Source organism: Cyanistes caeruleus, chromosome 2 (genome assembly GCF_971803275.1).
Source record: "Cyanistes caeruleus chromosome 2, bCyaCae1.hap1.1, whole genome shotgun sequence".
Classification (NCBI taxonomy): domain Eukaryota; kingdom Metazoa; phylum Chordata; class Aves; order Passeriformes; family Paridae; genus Cyanistes; species Cyanistes caeruleus.
The window spans coordinates 98,039,363-98,060,499 of record NC_141702.1 but is presented as its reverse complement, the minus strand read 5'-3'; the positions used below and the strand labels follow the sequence as shown (position 1 = coordinate 98,060,499).

General features: G+C 39.3%; 1 protein-coding gene across 4 annotated transcripts in view; it reads left to right on the top strand.

Moving 5' to 3' along the window:
- The window catches only part of LPGAT1 (lysophosphatidylglycerol acyltransferase 1), a 59,940-nt gene that overhangs the window by 8,034 nt on the left and 30,769 nt on the right, over nucleotides 1-21,137 (top strand). For all 4 annotated transcript variants that reach the window (XM_086878609.1, XM_086878611.1, XM_086878610.1 and 1 more), the window contains exon 4: nucleotides 19,939-20,057. In XM_086878609.1, the coding sequence (XP_086734735.1) occupies nucleotides 19,939-20,057 (119 nt within the window). The remainder of the gene's footprint in view (nucleotides 1-19,938; nucleotides 20,058-21,137) is intronic.

Below are 21,137 nucleotides of genomic sequence, written 5' to 3'. Positions count from 1 at the left end.
TTAGACAGGATAGTTAGTAAATCCTTTATGGCATATAATCTTAGTGGTGTAACTCCCTAGTGTGAACCGAGCCAAAGTACAGCTCCAAGATATGTAATCTGCTCTTGTTTGTTGCAGTGGGATGTAAACTATGATGCAGAGGATGACATGTCAAATGCGTGATTGCACAGGCACGGAATTGCACTGCCCTTGCAGCCAGCATGGCTCAGATAATAGTCCAGCCACTTATGTGTGCACTTACTGAAATAAATAAGGCTAATATGTTTGCATTCCCAAAAATGTTCCATGACACCAGTGAGGGGTTCTGTGTATGAGGCTCTTTGGTGTTTTTCCTCTCCCCGCTAAATGCATTTTGAGTAGGGAGTGCCACAGAAGAAAGCCAGTCCCAGTCTTTCACTCATCCTACCACTGCTTCAGTTTTATTGGCCAAATATTTAATGGTGTGTGGTGATCTGGAGCACAGCCAGGTCTGGCCCATGCTAAAACTGCCCACCCACCTCTATTTTTGCTGGGTGATGTAGAAGACACAGTCCCTAACCCAGTTCCTTTTGTGGGTGTGGTGGGAGAAGGTAGGTACAAACAGCAAAGAGAAAGAGGAAGGAAATGCATCTTTTGGTGGCAGCACCAGCTTTAGTGTATTTTTTTAACTACTGCTTGTGGCCTCAATTCAAGGGAGCAATCCTGTGTGTGATAGGGCTTGAGTAGGTGAGTGTCACTGAAGTGGATTTCTTCATCTTTTCTTATTATTGTAACTGGTTGATGTTGTTTAGACTGGAAAACTGCCTTCTGCCAAATTCTTCTGGAGAAGAAAAGGAAGCTTAGGGTGAGAACAAAGGACTAGGATAAACTGAAAGCTAGTTCATAAAGAAATGAGAAGACCAGTGGTTCTGGGGCAAGCTCAGCAATGGGGTTTCTCTTAAGTTTTGTATATGTACTATTTGAATTTGTCAGCTGCAGAGACAGTTGTAGAAAACTTCAAAAGTACTTAAGCTGCATGAATAGCCAACACAGTGTAGAAGGTGTTTGGTGTTGGACAATATAAAATAATAAACATATAACTAAAGTAGCAGTTTAGGAATTAGATGAGTATCATGGTGGAAAGCTTAGAGAAAGTTTTGTCCCAATGAACAACTGTACCTTCTGTTATAAAATATCTGAAGAACAGAATGGAGAATAATACTAAAAAAATTATCAGTGGTTCACCTTCACAGTTCAGTAATTTTGTCTCAGTTGTTATAAAGCTATTGAAGAGTTAAGACCTCTCTAGAAGGGTCATCAGCCTCATTAGTGCAGGCTGAAATCAAACCAGAACCATTTCAGTCTCAGCTGAACTCAAAGTAGAACCAAACTGGACAACTTGGTGATTCTGTTTCCTAGGCAGAAAAGATTCTGTGTAAAGGAGAAGGGAATTTTTAGTGTTCCCATTAAAAGGTAGAATAGTGCAAGTCTATGAGATTTAATAAGACAGCATACCTGGAGGTTATGCTTAATTTTTTCTTAAATACTTCCATTATACCTTTTCACAAATGCTTTACCAGGTAATGCCAATGGTGTTAATTCTTTTTATTCATACAACATAACTGTAAAACTTCTTGTTTAAATGTTACAGTTCTAAAGGGTAAGGAATTCTCCCTTTTCAAGGAGTTTAATAGTTCATAGCTTAGAAACTCACCTCAGTTTTGTAATTTAAGTGAGGGAGGAGAGGAAAGATTAATAGCTTTATTACTGCTTCACACTTACGTGGAACTGAAAGTAGAAATGGTGTTCCAAGGGCAAGGGGTGGAGCTGCTGCTGTTTGTGAGGACATGGGTTCAGGAAAGTTGATTCTTTAGGACAGTGGCATGAATGCTTGTGGATTTGGGCTTTTTTTGGTGGCAAAAGGGAGGGCTTTGTCTGACTTCTTTTAAAATTTAGTTTAATTTGTTTTCTAGCATCCAGTAGTTACAAGCATGTTGAGTTTCTGTGAAAGTCCACAGTGTCTGTGTTTGCTTGCTTGGACTGGGGGAGAAAAAACCCCATCATTATTAAGAACATATACTTTTGGTTAATTTAAGCATCAGTTATGTTTGAGTGTGGTGTTTAAGGTGGGCCATCAAACACCATTTTAATGTAATTTTATGACTTGGGTATTTATTACCCATATAGATAAATGTGACCATGTTTAAGTATAGTTTTGTGAGGAGATTAAGCTACTTGTTTAACAGCTATTCTTTCTCTCACCTCTCCCACACTTCTGATTTGCTTCCTTGCAAATCTGTCTGCGATTGACCAGATGGTTCGGGTTTCAGGCGTAATTGCGTTCTCATGAGTTTTGTGAAAATTGACAGCTGAGCGGAGGAGAGAGACCCGAGTTTGTGCCTCAGCTGAGGGTAGTGCAGGCAGACTCAGCCATTGTATGGCTTGTTTGACATCTGCTGCTTGTTCAAACAGTACATCAATGATTCAGGGTTTGCCACAGTGCCAGCATATCTTGTCCATCCTGTTGGGGAGAAGGAGGTTAGATAGTGGGGTTTTGGGAGATTGGCATTTGTTACTTCTGCTTCTGGAGCAACACATTAACCTGGCAGTGGCAGATGGTGCTGGAAGCAGCATCCTTTCCTGTGGGGTTTAGTACACCTTGCTTATCATAGTCTTTTGGATCCAAAAGGCATATACAGAAAACTCTTTACTCAATATTAGGAAAAAGGCTAACTGGTAAAAGAACTTAATATATTGAGCTTTTAATATCTTCTGCTTTGTATTAAACAGAAGTTCACATAGCCTCCTACAAATAGGACTAGAAGGACATTAACCTGACTGAAACTCCATCCTGATTTTGGGATAGTGTTAATTTTCCTCCTAAAACCACATCAAACTCTCAAGAAAGAGCAGTGATGCTCAGATTACTGTAGGCAGGTCAGAGTCAAAGATGAAATCAGTTGTGAATCTGACCCAGGGACATGCAGAAACATGAAGGTCAAGGTATATATTTGAGTATATTTGGGAAAACCTGGAAGAAAGCAATGGTGTGGATTGTAAGCAGCATGAGAGTCTGTCAAGAAGGGTTCTGTACCACTGTTGCACCACGCTTAAAGGCATCATATTGGAAGTGTGGCCTCTTGAGTTTGGTATCTGAACTTGTCCTATTTTGATATGTATAAATATATATAGATGGCCTGGCAAACCTCCAGCTCTGATAGCTGCCAGTTTGCTTTCCAAATGCATTCTTCTTTCTTACCCATTTTTATTTCCCGTGGTTGTCTCTGGCATGAAATTCAGTTGTTGTTGCTCCTGTCAGCAGCATTACTTGGAAATAAATAGAACCATAGCCTGTGTATACATTAATAGAGAATGAAGGACCTCTGAGGTTCAGTTTACATTTGTGAAAATGTTTCCAGATGCAGGCATGGTTTATAAAAATGTCTGCTAAATCTCTTGCATGGAGTGGATGACATGAAAATGAACAGATGAATATTTTTTGTATTTGGAACTTTTCCGTGTGTATTATCAAACCTAGTACTTCGGTCTTCTAACGTAGTAACAGAGGATGGGAATGGGACAACAGCAAGGTCTTTGCCCAGGTAATTCTGTTGTCTTGGTTAATGCATCTCGAAACACTTAAGATCATTTGATGCCTATTTTGGGCTTCTGGAGTTTGACAAGATTTCTGCAGGCTTCAGGAGCACTTCTGTTCCTCTTTCAAAGGGAGAAAATATAGGGAGAAACATACCTTTTTTTCCTTTATTGCTTACATTCTCTGATTTGCTTTAGCAGCCTACTGAACTTTAAAAGCTGAAATGCAGAGCTGAGTTCAGGTAACCACAAATGGTGTTACTGTGCATCACTGTAGGAAGGCAAAGGCTTATTCTGGGCGACTGCTGTGGGAAGGAACCCTGGCAGGTGGCTTCCTCCCTTCTTTTTCAGTCCTATTACTACCCTTTCCTGATACTTTGCAAGAAGTGTGTGGTAGATCTGGCTGTCTGGTCACTCATTGGGCTTGACCTGAGGCAGTGAAGAAGTATGGATGATTTGGTTGGATAGGTAGAATTCCGTATTTGAATGGTATTGACCAAATCTCTTACTCTGTGGGAATGCTAGACTTCTGTAGCCTGACAATTTTTTTTTTCTTTCTATTCCTTTTTTTTTGCCTAGTTTTCTTTCTGTTTGAAGAAAAAGTAATTTGTAAGACTTCTGACAAGAGTTTCAGGAGTGGAGTAAGCCAAGGCATTAGTAGCCACAGATCATAACAAGTTGCATTTAAAATGCTTATGGTGCCCATTGCTACCCGCAGACTTGGAGTATTCACATTAATCATTTAATTGTAAAGCAGAAGTTTGAGAGTCATCATATCTTCTTTCATTTGTGGCACCCTTCTGTATTTGAAATGGAGAAGCCCATTTCCACATTCTTTTTCACAGCTCTGTTGTTCAACCCCTTTATGGGTGATCTCCAGAGAAAACTGCTCTGCACTGAAGTAGTTTTTAATTGGAGTACTCTGAAGGCTGCTCTTTTTCTTTTTTTGTTCCCCAACATTTTGTCATTTGTCATGTGCTGTCATTTTCACTGTTTATTCCAAATGTGTAGAAACTCCTTTTTATTTGAGCTGGGGAGTTCTTTTTTAATGTGAGGAGTGAAAAAAGAGGGAGAAAGAGAAGCCTCAATTACTGTCATTGCAGCAACATATTTCACAATTTGAACTTGTGTATTTCATTGAAAGGTGTATTCAATACTGGTCCGTGCACCAAGGATGAAGGATAGGAATTGGAACCATCCACTCAGAATGTTTGAATAAATTTGTTTGTAGAGAGTGACCATTTTATGTTAGTAGAAAGTACTACTGAAGTTCCAAGTCCCAGTAGTTCCAAATAGTGTCTCTTGGTCACAAATCCAAGGTACTTCTTGCAGTTGTCAGCAGGTGTAAGAGGATTGTTTGTTTCATAATAGTAACTGATGCCAGAGAGCTAAAATTTCTGTAAAATTAGGAACAGTAAACTTTCTGCTGCTGCTTTGAGATATATTAGCTAGAACAATATAATGAGAAAGGCTGTTTTTTCCCACTATTTACTTAATTTGTGATAGCCTGACTATGCTATTAAAGGTATTATTTCTGATGTTACAATGGGCTTCTGCTTGCTGTCAACCTGATACCTGGCCACACATTTAATTCTTAAAAGTTGCTGAACTGGTATAGGATAACCTGGGGCAAATGTAATAAGAGGTTTTGTTCTCTTGAATCAGTTGTTGTGTCATACTAACAAAAGTAATACTTAAGTTCCCAGCTAGAATTGGTGTCATACACATCACAGCATGCTTTTCAAACTTACTGTGGCCTCTTGTTTTAATGGCGGAATTTGCATAAACAGAAACATAAAACCAAATCTAGGAATTTGCTATTATATTTATTTGCATCTTTAGCTTTTAATTGGTTTACGATTAAATTACTTCATTAAATTTGTGGTAACTGAACATCATTTCCCCCAGCCTTTATAAAATTTGTCATTTGGAAAATACTAACCTGGTATCTAACAAGTCCAAGGGACAATGTTTTCACAGTTCTTGTTCATGTTACAGCTTCCTTGTTGTAAAGACTGTTATTTTTAACATGGATGAGATGTTGTTTAAAGTCCTTGGAACATAATGGTGGAAACATGTAAAGCTTAGCTTAAAAGGTTTATCTTTCTTTCTTGCATCTGTATCCAGTTATTTTTCATTCTTTGCAAGCCTTTAATTTTTAAGTGTCCTCCTTCACACTGCAGCTTGAGAATGTCCAGTGCCTGGGTGTGTTCTGTGGTATATGGCCATGCTGTCCTGCTGGAACTGGGGGAAGGCACAGAGGTGTGTGGGTGGAGAAGACAGTAATGCTGCAGCTGTTGATTAGTAGCCAGTTTTATGGCTTGAGGATATTGATTTCCAGATTATGCTACATCTGCGTTCTCAGTGTTCTTGTGATCATTCAGGCACTCAGTAGCTGTTTTTACTGTCCAGGCTTGACTAAGTTGAAGAGATTTAAATGGTCATTGTCCTTCAAGTGGAGACAAGCTTCTCAGTGCTGAGGTCACTGTAAGGAGACAACAAATAAATGCACCCAAGGGCCTTTTGCTTTCCCATGTAGGCTATTTAACCAAGGTAATCTAAAAGTAAATTGTTTTCCAAGTACATTTGGCACTACTTTGTGTTCTGATTATTTGTACTGGACTATGAGCTGGGCTGAAAAACATCAGCTGTATAACAAGACATTGTCATGTCTGGTGGTAACTAGGCAAGAACTGAAGAATATGAAGAGGTAACTGCAAGGTCTCAACTTGGTTTAGGTAAACAGAAGGTAATGAGCTGGGATATATGGGTGGTTTGAGTAGTTAGAATCTTGACTTCCAGTAATAGTATTGCTTTCTTGACTTGAACCTTCAGCCAGTGATTAAAGTCATGCAGTTTGCTTCCCTTAGAAGGAAAAGCAGATTAAGATCTGGTTTTGTTTGTTTGTATTTAATCAATATGACTTATTTAAAGGATATATGAAATACCATGTTTTTGTGAGCCTGGTTGATTTGAATGCTGAGAAAATGCTTTCCTTGCTTAGTAATGTAATTAGGGTTTTTTTTAACGTAGCTTAAAAAAAGTAAATAAAAAAACTTTGAAAAGCATGTTCTTAGTTCTTAACTGGTGTCACTCTGGCAGCTTTTCTTGATGTGTACCCTCTTGCTCTAACCCTTGGCCACACCTGGTCCCAGTGGTGCAGTTCCGAGCTAAGCAGTTGAATGCTTGGGGGCTGATCAGGCCTTTTCACCATACTATGCATTAGGGTTTGTATGTAGGGAGAGATGAATGCAAACTCTCACTTGGAGTTTCAGGCAAAGAAAAGGCTTTTTCTTGTATTAAGAAAAAGCAATGTTTGCTCACTTCCAGTCTGACTGTAGTTCTCCAGTTCCCATGTTTCATAAACCTCAAGGCACTTCGGAGATTTTCATGATACCAGAAAACTCTTGATGTGTTACCTCTCTAACTATTATGTAAGTGCACTAGAATAGCTATGTTTTGTCAGTTTCCCATGAGATCCTGCTTTCTCTCTTCTTGCAACCCAGTGAGAGTTTTCTGCATTCTGCATGCCTTTTACCACAAAGAACCTCTTGTGTAGTGCTCTGAAAAGTTTGTGGTCCCAAATCATAAAGTAAGTTAAAACTTTTAAGTGAAAAATATGAATGAGACTTACAGTGAGTATCTTTGCATTGCTGGTCATCCTCTCCAGTCCCTCATGTAATACATAATAACTAAATTTGGCTGAGTTCTTCTGCTGTCTCCAGAAAGACTTGGTATAGTATGGCCTTGGGATATTTGTTGTAAAATTTCTGCATATGTCATGTCATTTCTGCAGCTGTGTTTTTTGGGAAAAGCATCTGGAAAGCTTCAAGATGCCCTGGTTTTCTTTTTATTACATTGGAAGGTTGCGATCTGCAAATCTTGAAAGGAGAGGAAATAGCCATCTCTTCTTGGGCAGGTTCATTGCTATCTGCCACCTATCTGCCACTTGCTCTTTAAAGCCCTGCTTTCAGCTGGGCTGACTGGAGGATCAAGATGAAGTAAGAGCAGAATTTTCTGTGTGGCTGGAACTGTGGCTTTAGAAACACCTCAACTCTATTTCCCCCCCCTAGAGTATAAACCAGCAATTTTTTGTGGAACTTTATAGTGGTAGAGCTTGTTCCCTCTTAAGAAACAATGAAAATTTCATGCAGTCTATCAGGATTTGATTTTGAGCACCTCAGCAGTTACCAGTAAATATACTTGAAATTTCTGTAGTAAATTCCTTCAAGTCTTATGAATTGTTCTCAGAAGCAGCCAGGACTTATATCTGTCCACTTCAAAAGTAGAAAAATCTAGTGTGGATCACATCCACCTATTTACCAATGATAATAGATGATTCTTATCCTTACTTCTTTATAGCCATCAGACTCTGCTCATGTTTTATTTTCTTCTTGAAACAGCATTACAGATTTTTCTCAATTATTTATTTAAAGCCTTGCTTTTGGCATGCAAGTGCATTTTTTTTCAGTGATTCTTTGTTCAGTTTCCCCATTATTTATGTTTTTCTGGATTACACAGTGCAGACCCTGTTTCTGTGATATGAGAAGAAAATTTGATTCCTAACAGAGTCCCGCAGTATGCACCTCTGCAGAAGCAGCTGAACAGTTGAATGGGAGCTGTGGGAGTGCTGTGTTCTTGTCCTGTGACTTGGGGATTATTAGTTTTGGCCAGCTTGTTCTAGGCTGACCAGTTGACATCAGGGTTCTCAGAGTGAACAGCTGAGGCTGCAAAGGAGGTTTCAGCCTTCCCCCTACTTTGAGAGTTCTACAGGCCCGCAATTTCACAAGTCATTTGTTCTGCATACACCATTATCCTAATGGGATTTTTCACACATTTGGCTTGGATGTACTGTTTGTGGGTATTGATGACACAATCTGAAATGTGTCCCTTTGCTCTAGGGCCAAAAGCCTTGGCTCTCTTTTCTGGGCATTGTCTCCCCTGGAATCTGACTGGGTTTTGTCTGACTGCTTTAGTCCTGTATCTATTAGCTTTTTAAGGCTGTATGGTGTGTTAGCTGTACTTTTTGAGTCGCCTTAACAGTTGAGGCAAGTGCAGTACCTTATGAATGAGTCTTTTTGGCATCACAGGGAGTTTCACATAATGGAAAGACAAGCAGCATGTTCTAATTAGTAATGCATACCATTGCTAGTGACTCAAAAGGAAACTGTAGTAATGGTATTGTAGTTTTTGGTACTGCCTCTGGGTAATTTCTGCTGTCTAGTCAGTTGATTCTGTGAAGACAGCTCAGGCTATTGCTAGGATGCAGTACTTTAACTGTGGCAGAGGGTGTGCTTTCAGACTGCTCTCTTAGGGAGAAAATATTTTCTTTAGTTTGCTTTCCCCAAATGAATCCAAAGCCCACTAAAAATTGTCACCCCGTCCCTGCCCACATAGTGTCTCTGTAGTCTCTGTGACACATGGCTACAAAAAATTTGTACCAAGGATGTTTAATTTTCTCTTGTACTTAAGCTTACAAAAAAGAGTGGGGAGGTTGCAGGTTTTTAGCGTGTTCTAAACATGTTCTTTAAAAGAACAAAACTCTACATTTGCTGTGCTTTAGAGACCACAGCATGCCTAAAAAGTTTTTCACAGCAATTTTGAAGGTAACCTGGGTGACTCGTAGTGGTTATGCTTTTCTTGTTGGGCCAACCAGACTTGCCCAGCAGGTCTTCCAGCGTAGCAAACCACAGTTCTGTAAGGATTCATCCTGGTTCAACTCGTGCTTGCTGCCCCATCATGCCATCTTCTGATAGCCCTGATTGTGCTGGCTTGCCCCTTCTAGTTTTGGGGGTTTTTTTCACCAGCATAGACTGTCCCACAATGTTGCAGTGATTCTCTTCTGCTTCTCAAGTGTAAGAGCAGCTTAGGTAACTATTTTAGATATATATCTTGGATAAAGATAATAAGGGAAGTAATTGAGGCCTTCCCACTTTACATGTTGGAGTTTTTTGTTTACTTGTTATTACTCTAAGTTTCGTGTTTGAGTAGGTGTCACTAGCTATATTTGAGTATTAAGTAGTAATTTGAATATCTTGGTGTTTGAGTAACTTAAAGTAGTTCAGTTTCAGTCTCACTGCTTACATGTGTTATGTTTGTCACACAGACAAAACAGTCTCAATAGGAGAGTTCATTTTTCCATATATAGCTAAAAATACTTAAATGAAGATCTTCAGATGAAGATATCAAGACTTCCACAGTGAACACAGTGGCTTATTCTGGCTAAAATGCATTGTTGCCTCAAGTTCTGCTGTTGGCCCCACTTTTTTGCCCGAGTTTGATGATCCCAGATGAAATTGTGCTTCTTTCATGTTGAGATTTGAGCTGTCTTTCAGAGTTAGGTCTTCGCTGCAGTTCTGCAGCAGTAAGACACAAAGCTGTTACCAGTTTTCATTTGCAACATGTACTTTGTGATTGTAAAGGCTGTTCCTTCTCATGCTGCTGGATGAAGTTGTAGGTTTTGTTGTAGCTGTACATATCTGCCGAGAGAAAGTTCTGTTAACACTGTGTTTTTCCTCCTGGTGTCAGGCTGTCAGAATTGTTTAGGTTGGAAAGGAGTTCTGAGGCTCATACAGCTGAACTCCCCTGCTCAAAGCAAGATTAGTTTGAATAGGTTGTACAGGTTCATGTCCTGTTAGGGTCTGAATGAGCTAGCTCCAAGGATGGACATTGCACAACCTCATTGTGCAACCTGCAATAGTATAGTAAAAATGTTTTGGTGGTTTGGTTGTTGGGGTTGGTTGTTGTTTTTTTTTTCCTTGTGTTGAAGTGGGATAGCCTTTATTTTTTATTTGTCCCTATTACCTCTCAGCCTGTCACTGGACACCGCAGGGAAGAGTCTTTACACTTCTCTCTGTGCCCCCAATCAGGTACTAACACATGGGTACGATTTTTCCCTCTGAAGCCTTTTGTTCTTCAGGCTGAACAGTCCCATCTTCCTCACTCTGACCTCCAATGAGAGATGCTCTGGTCCCTTCATTATCTCAGTGGCTCTTTGTTGTGGTTTAACCCCCGAGCCCCATGCAGCTGCTGGGTCCCTCCTCTGCCAGCAGGATCTGGAAGAGAATTAAAAGTAAAAGTGAAAACCCAGGGCTGAAGCAGAGGCAGTTTAATAGTTAGTAGGGAAAGCAAAAGCTGGGCACACAAGCAAAGTAAAACAAGAAGGTGTTTCTCCACTTCCCCATGGCAGGCAGGTGTTCAGCCATCCCTGGGAAAGCAGGGCTCCATCACACAAGTGTTTGCTTGGGAAGACAAGCACCATCATGCCAAACATCCTGCATCTTCCCTCTTCCCCCCAACTTTATATACTGAGCATGAAATCATATGGTATTTTCTGACTTGATTCCAGGGGGGAACAAATTCTCCAGCTCATGCAGCAAATGGGTATTTTTTATAAGATAGCAGTAGTTTTTAAAGGGAAAATAAAGACAGAAGGGCCCTAGCACTTCTATTCCTGCTTGTCGGTGTTTGCTGAGTCAGACCCTGTTTGTCAGCTCTGTTCCTGCTTGCTTAGTGGCACAGCAGTAGTGATGGGGCAGATGAGTATGGGTAAAATACTGTAGCAACCTGCTGAGTTCAAGTTATTAAAAATACAGAGCCTCAGCCAGCTGTTATTTGCTCAAATGGGTTATAAGGGTAACAATAATAGGAAGCTTTGTATTTGCAGCGTATTTTCCTTACCCAGCAGTACTGGTATGTTTTTTTACCAGAGAAAACCAACACTCTTTCCTCCTCTCTTGCTCCTCTGTAGTACTTGACCTTTTGCAAAAAAGCATGCTGGAAATGTTGTTAGTGGTATTGTAGTCCAGAATTTTTGCTTTCAAAGTAACTTTTTTTTTTAATTCTGGAAAAACCAGGCTATTTTTCATAAAGGAGTCTTACAGATAAAGTTTTCTTTGAGATTAGGTTATGTTTTGCCTTGTAACAACAACTAAATTACTTTATTAGTTTCAATATGCAGTACACTGAAAAGGATTTCTAAGATACCAGCTTAGGGTAGTCCAATATCAAATTTCCCTCTTGTTAAAAGTAGACATCAGTGTTACGGGTGAAACTCTGAAATTTTGACTCTTGCATTTTAAAACAATGGAAGAGTATCATATGGATCCAGTATTTTAAGTCATGTGCTTAATTGATGAGAATCCTTTTTCACTTGTAAAAATCATTCCTGTGGATAAAGAGACCAAAATACAGGGCTCACAGCTTTGTCTGAAAACAGGTCTAGTTAAGCATATGCTGACCTCTGCAATGAGAGATAGTCTGTGGTGTTTCCATCGTCTCTTACCTTACACTTGAAACACAAAGTGCAGAGTCGTAAAAAAAAAAGAATTGTATGTCTTGGCTGTCTCTTAAAATTTTCAAATCCATACTCTTTCTTTAAGGAGGAGTAAAAGATGTCTGGACCAAAGTTCCATGGGAAATTTTTTTCATACAATAGGTCTTGTGGTCAATGATTGTCAAATTAGGTTTCTTTCCATTATGCAGTCTTAGTAAGATGCAAATCTTGTATTTGCACTATGTAACAACCTCGATGAGATCCTTCTATTCAGAATCTCTTAGATGTTTGTTTTATGAAAATATGATTATTTGCTTCTATCACTTACGGCATTACAACTTTTTGGTCATCCCCAGTGTTTAGAGGCTTTTGACCATGAAAAGGCAAAATTTCAACTTTAGCTTACATCTTTTTTTTAGTTTATGGTAATCTTAAAGACAGTCCTGTACATTTAGTCTTTATTTCATATTGGAAATAGACACTTTTGAACGTAGGTTGACATCATTTCTTTCCGCACTGCAACTGGGAATGACCAAAATGGTACAGGATGCCAGCTTTGCACATAAACTGAAGTGGTGGCAGTTAATCTGCAGTGTATTTACTCTTGGCACAGGTTCACCTGCCTTTTTAGAACCTTGGTGACAGTGTGCTTCTAACTAGGTAGTTTTCTGTGTGCATACTTTAGAACTTGTCAGGATAATTTTCAACTTTCAGGCCTGATCATTTGATTGCAGTATTCCTTAATAACCTTTACTTGTGCTGATATTTTATTTTGAAATATTCTTTAACAGCGAGAAAAACTTGCCAGGCTACCCCACTGTTTTGCTTCTCCTTCTAGGCTTCAGACAAACTATTTTTTTTCTCCTGGCCATTATAACATCTGCAGTATGTAAGGTCTTAGAGCATTAGGATATTAGTTCATGAATGCATTGATGTTCTTCTGGGTGGTTAATGTATTTTATGTGTCATTGGGGAGGAATGTGCTGTTCAGCTCTCTCCTTCTGCGAGTGCTCTGACTCATGAGCGTGAGGTACTTGAAAAATATTTCAGCACTCCATCTCCTTCTTCAGTCTTGCAGTTGCTTTTCTAAGAATAGAAGCAGCAAAACAGACAGCGGAGTTCCTTCTCAGCTGCTACAGTTCATTACCACTCTAGTCATGAAAGCTGACATCAACGGCAATCTTCACATCTCACAGTTCCCATTTACCTGTGTGGCTGCAAGCACTGTGCCTACTAGTTCTACTCCTTGGGAGCAGGAACCACCATCTACAGCTGGGCTTCCAGTTTGGATGATCAAAACTATGAGCACCCAAGTCATGGGTGCATGTACATTTCAAGCAGTGTTATGGGAGCAGCATAAAATAACTCAGACCTCCAAAAAAATGTGGAGGGTACGTCCAGTGCAAAACATGTTCCTGTAATAGTTAAGATATATTGGAGCTCTTTCTTAAATATCTTCTGTGATCATTGCTTGTGTATTCTGACAGTATCTGTTAATTTAAAATTTTTCTCATCATATAAACTGCTTGCCTAATACAACTGCAAAATGCTGAAACTCTTGAAATGGTATTGCCAGTACTTAAGTCAGTGTAAGAAGTTTGCTTCCTTGAAGATGAGCTAAGGTTTTGCTTTTGTTTTATTGATTCTCGTTCACATATGGGTAAAAGCAGCCCTCTCTTCAGCCACAAGTGTCATCTCTTGTGCCAGTGAGTTATAGAACTCAAATAAACTGTACCCATGAGGTCTTGAACATGTGCTCCAGGAAAATTAAGTCAGTCTGCAAAAGCAGTCATTGCTAGAGCCTGTTTCCAAAGGGAGCTACTGTGCTTTAGGAAGAACATGGTTCTTGAGTTGGTTAGAAAGGTGACAGAGCCAGGGCATCTCTGTTGTAGTTCTCTCCTGTTTTTAACACTCCTGACTGATGGTTAATTGGAGTAAGAGGGTCAGTTGACTTAAGGGATAAATCCTGTAACTACTAAAGTGCTCTTGTCCGCAAAGCAGATGTGACTTTAAACTGTAAAAGGAAGGAATGGAAGCTAAGGAGAACTGAGAACAAAAAGAAATTTGTGTTGTTTCATGAAGTGAAGCACAGAGGTGTGCAAAATGGTTGGTCACAAAAAAACAAAGCTGGTGACTGGGACATCTTAAACCCAGCCCTGGCTTAGTAGCATAGATTGTAGGAATAACCTCCCTTTATTTATGTGCAGCCAGCTGCTGCTCCTACTCTGAATTACCTATTTCAAGTGTTTTTTCTTCATGGAAATAAAGGGAAAAATTGTCAGTGCCATCAGTTTATCAGCATAAAATTCTGATTAAGTCACCTGTAAAGAATGCTCTTTTTGTTAGCAAAATCTGGCTTGAACTGACATGTTTAAAACCTGAAGATATGGATATTGAAATCAACAATACTTCTGTTAGGAAGAGTACATTCTTCAGTAGAAGGAGGACAGTATGTTAGGTGAAGCCATGTTTAATGAGATATGAAATGGTATGTATGTACTTTCCCTCCTTTTCTGTACTGTATTTTTATTCATCATCTGTACCTCTTGTCTGTTATTAAAACCAAGATACAAAGTCTTCCTTGGCAGATGGAATTTTGGAAGGAATGAGTGGGATAGGAGGAGCTATTTTTCTCTTTCCAGTAGTAATGTCTGATTTTATGCTGGTGTTTTTAAATGCCTTCTGACCCTAAAATACATGCTTAATAAATGTAAAGGACTAACTGTATGATAATTAACTTAGTCCATTGTTTGTTTTCCTTTTTTTTACTGTAGACAACCAATTCCCAGAGATAAATACCTTAATTTTTTTGTGAAGGGTAAAAAACATCTAAGTAGTATTTAACCTCTGGCATCACTTCTGGGATTTGGTAATGCTAGCTATCGAAGAATCCTGTCTATTAAGGAGAGACAAATTAATTGAACAACTGTACATAGTCACTCCAGTTGAAACACGCTTTGACAAGTCATTTGTGAATAACAGTAAAGCAGGATTGTAACTTGCCAGATATAAATGCTTGAGTAAGACGGGAAATGTTTAAAACATAGAAACCTGGTTGTCAGGCATTAGTCACTGCTGAACACCTAACAATAACATTCTTTCTGCTGGATAGCAGGGTGGCTTTTGAGGAAAGCTGTTCCTCAGTAATGCTGTTTATTTGTTGCTTAAGGTTTCTAATCGATCAACAAAAGGTGGTTCTGTTCATTTCTAAGAGTTGTCAGTCTGCAGCTTCTTGGAACAAGTTTTCATGAAGTCTTGTGACATGGATACAAGTCATCAGAAGGAAAATAACCAAAGGATGGGTCTGAAAAAGCAGGGTCCTGTAGCTGAGGTGGAGCTGTGCACCAGCAGCACAGTTTGGGAGCTGACCTGCTGGAAAGCAGCTGAGAATGACTTGGAGGTCCTTCTGGACAAGGCTGTCCTTGAACAGCAGTGCCCTTGTGCCAAGAAGGTCAAAGCTGTCCTGGGATGCATTAGAAGGAGCATTGCCAAGAGGTAATCCTGCCCCTCAGCTCTGTTCTAGTGAGGCCACATCTGGAGTGCTCTGTACAGTTCTGGGCTCCTCAGTACCAGAGAAAAATGGATCTCCTGGAGCTGGTCCAGTGGATGTCTACAAAGATGATGCAGGGACTGGAGCATCTCTCTTAGGAGGAAAAAATGAGAGAGATGACTGAGAGGGGACCTCATCAATCTACCTAGGTATCTGAAGGGAGGTGTTAGAGGATGGACCAGGCTCTTCTCAGTGGTGCCAGGCAGTAGGACAAGAACAATGTGCGGAGACTGATGCACAGGAAGTTCCACCTGAACATGAGGAAGAGCTTCTATACTGTACAGTGACCAAGCACTGGAACAGGCTGTCCAGAGAGGTTGTGGGGTCTCCCTCACTGGAGATGCTCAAGAACTGTCTGGGCACAATCCTGTGCTGTGTGCTCTGGGTGACTCTGCTTGAGCAGAGAGGTTGCACTGCATGAGCCACTGTGGTGCCTTCCAACCTTACCCATTCTGTGATTCTGTGGAAAATTCTACAGTGACTTCTAAACCTCTCCCAGTTTCTAGAGAAAGTTGTGAATATTGTGTGGACTCAAGTCCAATAGCAAATAAAGTGGATATCCAAATCAATTACATGTTTGCGTCTACTGTAATTTTTAGGTGATTTGTGTTTCAGTAGTTGTGATTAGAATGCTTAAGGTCATTTCCCTGATCTTGCCATAAAATGTCAGTCTTTTAAACTCAGTACCTTTTGAAATAATAATTTAGATGTAAGTTGTTATGAGGCCGAGGACATCTATGCCAATTCTCAGAGCACACACTGTAACTACTGACTATTACAAGGAAGAGATGCTGAAAATTTCGGAGCATTTTTTAAGTGTTAAATACAGTATGCAAAATGAAGTTTTTCATATTAATGTCTGGGCAGTTGCACAGATCAGTAGACTGCCATTCTTCCAGGTATATTCAAAACTATAAAATAAATCTACTGAATTTTTTGTTAGGTTAGTAGTCCTTTGCTCAGCATAGTGACATACTGTAATTGAAGTGCTTGAATATTTATTCATAGCAGCACTTGCATGCAGACAATTACATTAAGGACATGATTACAAAGTAGCCAAGTGTCTCAATAGCTAGTAATAGTTCAGTAAAAATATGGGAAAAATTCTATTACTTTTGTTCCCTTCTTTAAGTTATATAAGGATTGGATCATAAAAATCTAAATCTGCAGCTCATTAGACAAAATACTTTCTTGATGTTCTATATCTTGGACTTCTTTTTATGAGAGAAGGATAAATATTTCTGTTTTGGGGCTCATGTAATTGCAAGGAAAATTGTCTTCATCCTTTTGCTCACAAACTGAAGTCACATGAAGTCTCTCTTACAGCTACTACAGTCACATCTGTATTGCCACATTAAAATTATTTCCTGCTCTTTCCTTCCTTTATGTTATTTTGCTATGTTCAACTGCATTTGCAGAAGTCTAACTGTTGTCAGGCTGTAGACACAGAACTACTGTCTTTAAAAAATGTGCTCTGTGGAGACAGCTGTGGAGCAAAGTTTGCTGGATCTTGGGTCCCCAAGTGACAAATATTTGTCTTTGAGCTGTTTTTTGTCTTCTTAGAGTAGAGGAAAGCAGTGTTGTTGGTTCTGCTGCCATGCTGGGGTTTTGATTTCCATGTTTCCAACTGCAGCGGAGAACTGTAATAGTGCAAGTATTAAAGCAAAAGGTTCTCCTTTGTGTGCGGAGGAAATTGATGATAAGCATTTATTCCCCCCACTGAATTTAAAGGGACACCATGGACTTAAAATGCTAGAGACTTGAGGTTTTGGTTTTTTTCTTCTTTAAAAAACCGTAGTAACGGCAGTCGTTTTTCTGCACGCTTTTGTGGTTTGCTGTTCTCTTTTCAATGCAGAGATGCTCTGTGAAGGACTTGCACAAGGTGATTCTCCTCTCCTTGATAATCAGGTCAATCAATTGACCATAAAGCATTATTAAGCACAAGAGACAGCCTGATTGCCTGAGGAGGAATGACAGAGGGAGAAGAAGCTAGAGGAGGGCCAGGATACACCGGGATTTAATAACCCACTACCTGTCAGCTGAGTGGCAGAAGTTGAGCTGTTATCCTGGCTGGTTGATAGGTAAAATGAGTGGAGTAAATCAGTTGAAGAATTAAATCAAACTTCATTTTTCTTCACCTTGCATTTGGAGTGGGATCACATAGCCCACCTTTTTCTTGCTTACCAGCTGAATCCTATTAGTGCATTGTGAGCTGCTTGTTTGTTTTATACCCTCTTGTATTTAACAACAGTAGGTAAAACAGGTAATGAGAGTTTTTTTTCCCCATGTTTCTTTCACTGGGCCTATCTGAAAGTTTCAAAGTCGGACATTAGTCTTCACCTGGTATGTTAAAAGTGTACATTTTTAGTAGCAAATTAAGCTTCATAAATTCTTCTCTTGAATTGTTTTCAATTATATGCTGCTTCTCATCGCTTATATTTTTCAGTTATGACATTTATTTTAATCCATTGTAAAGTTAGATCTTTGAATCATTTTTGAAGAGCTTCATTTTAAACTGTTCCACAGTTTAAATTATTAGTATTAGATTGCTATGTTCCTGGGAAAGATCTCTAATAAAGGAATGCATTTATTTTCTCTGAGTGATCTAGAAATAAGATAGTTTTGTTTGGAAACAATTAGCTACTTGTGAGAAACATGATTTTGTAGATACTTGATATATTTAGTACTTAATTTTTATTACTTTTAGAAAGCCACAGTTCAGTAAGACTACTATATATTGGCTGCTTAATAGAAACACTGACATAATAATTTCAAAGTCGGTATGTGGTTGATTAGTTTCCCTTTAAAGCAATTCTCATTTCATCTTGGTTTCTTGCTCTGTGGGATACTGCCATACTGAGATATGTGAAATACTTGATAAGGAAGGTGTGCAGTCAGCTACGACTGCCATGGCCAAGCATTTTCCAGCTTTCATGGCATTAGAGAGGACATCACAGGGAATTTGCACATAGTGAAGAGGAGTAATAAAGGGGCTCTTCCAAGTTTGTGGTGAAAAAAATAAGGAAAGATCTGTGCTTAGCTTTTTCAGGGAAAGAAGAGGAGGTTAAACATTATGAAATGTCCTCTTCACCTTCTAGCAGAGACCTTCAACCTCTATTCTGATTTTGTCTACTTGTGACCAAATACAGCATTTTTAAAATTTTGTGTTCAAGTCTCAATTCAGTACTAATTTTGGAGCTGTTAGAAAGTAATAAAGTGGCAATTTTCAAAAGTGTGGTGCTAATTGATTTCTTCAAGGACAGGGAAGCTATGCATGGATTATTGCTTCTTGTGATCACTGTGTAGCCTATTACCTTTGCATCAGTTAAACCATCTATTAAAAGACAGATAGTAAAGTAATTGGCCTGTGCTGAGAGTTTTTACTGTCTGAAGAACTTGTAACAGTACAAAAGAGTCAGTAGTGCAGGTGAAATCTTTCCTTCATTGTCAGAACTGAAAACAATAGCCAGTAGGAACCACTTAAGGTACATAACAAACACAGAAAAAATTATACCCTATGTGCACAGGCAGTGCATCTTATTTTTCTTTTGGAACTTCAGAGAGCTCCTCTGCCTGTTCATCCTTTCCCTCTACCCTGAACTGCAGTGTCCATCCCTCTCATGGAAGAAAGAGACTCTACCCACTTGTCTTTTTGCCCCAATAGCAGCATTAGACATATTCTGGTCTTTCTTTAGTTTGCAGCACACACTTCCTAGTTTCCCATCCTGTGCTCTTTGAGAGGCAGTCTTCTCTTTCTCCACTTAGTTACTTCATGATGATGGAACTATCAATTTTAACCCCTCTTCCTAATCTCGGCACAGTTTTGATAGTCCGTGTAAGTGTTGGATGCTAAACATCTGTATCTTCCTTCTGACATCATTCTTGCCACTGGAGCATCTGGTCTCTGGTCTACAAAATACTAACTAATAGGTTAATGTCATCTGAGCATCATTTTCTGAACCCACTTCCTTGCCTATAGCTAACTCACTTGGATTTGAATGAATGATTTTGTTTAACGTAGCATTTTAAACCTAATGATCCAAATACAGATTTTTTTTGTTTTGCTTTTACTGGAGTAGAATAATAATAGTGAGTGGAGAAACAAAAAAAACCTTGCTAAGTTTAAAAAAAAAACAAACAAGCCCAGCCAGCAAAACCCACTGTTGGCAATATAATTTTGTTTTTAATCTAATGAGATGAGGTGAGATAGATGAATACGAAAGCTGGGTCAAAAAGCTTATGTAATTTTCAGACCCTAAATGTAGAATGGTATAATGACACAAAAAGATCAATCTCTCTGCACATGTTCTGGTAGAGTATTTTTGTTCTGTTTTTATTCTGTGCATGCAATTTCAAAGCTGGAGTACCCTCTGCTTGGAAAAACAGTCTTGTTAATATTCCTGCCTTATGCTATGTGCCAATTTAAATTGACATATAGCATGTAGGCTTCTTTATGATTATAGTCTGGGTGTGGGGTTGTTTTGTTTTCTTCTGTTGACAGAAAAATTTCTGTGTGCTCATTGTTAAACTTACCTTTTTTTTTGGTTTTTTTTTTTAATAGTAGTGGAATGGGGTGATGATGTTAAAGCAGTGTCAGAAGATGAAGCCATGGTGCTGGTGAACCACCAAGCGACGGGTGACGTCTGCACTCTGATGATGTGCCTTCAGGATAAAGGCACGGTAGGCTGCATCTGGGGCAGGGGGTGGCTGCTGTGTGTGCTGTGTTCCCTCAGGACTGCTTGCATCCCTCTGCTGCCTTAAGGGCTCACTTTGAGCAGTTAACCCAACAGATCATCTCAGGGGGGAGCTTTTGGTTTGGATTTGGTCCGGTGTGGCAGCCAGTAGCTTGGAGCAGGTATAGACCCTGAATGTTGTCTTTGGAGAAGGTCAGATGTGAGCTGAGTCACTGTGCATCCAGTCAAGGTTAACGCAGAGGGAAGCAGATCTCCTAGGAGGTAGTCATGTACTTGACTTTCTCCTCTCACCTCATGCCCCTGTGTGCAACTCAAGACAAATTTGCTCAGACCAGCACAGGTCTAGCTTCTTGGTTATGACTTTACTCCAGCGTGAAAAGTTAGAGCAAGCTGTGTATGGGATTTTGGTAGGAGTTGGGGGCATACCAAAGTTAAGATACCTAGCTAAGGTCAAAATTGTTTGAGCTCTATTTCACAATCCCTTAAGCATTTCTTGGTGAAAAGTGTAACTAATGTTGATTGTTTCATGCATTACTGTTCAGAAAATTAGTATCTAAGGAGTGGAAACCAGAGTGTAGGACCTGAACAGGAGATCAAATTGATGTACAAATCAGGAAGAAGGGTATGTGTGCATGATTAGGATGGGAGGCATACCTGTCAAGCTGAAAAAAATCCATCAGCTGTGTTTGTCTTAGTGTTGTCTTCTTTCTTGAAGTGTCTTAGTGTTGATTCCTTTATCATACCCTGAAGAAACAAGAAAACAAGAACTGTTTTTTGTTGCATCTGCACAATTTGTAACTGGCACTGTTTTTCTTAGTGCAAATTAATATAGTTACAGGTACACTTACCTTTATCAGTGATTTACCATTTTTTAGAAATTTTTCCAGATCTTACTTATGAGAGCAAAGCTGATTAAACAAAAAAAGAAAAAAAAAACCCTTTTATACAACACAGTCTCGCAAAGTATGAAAATGGTACTCAAGATGGAGCAGAGACTTTTCTTTCTTTCTTTTTACTCTAGCCTAGAGCAGGCTGTCTTAAAAGTACTTTTGATTGCTTTTATTTA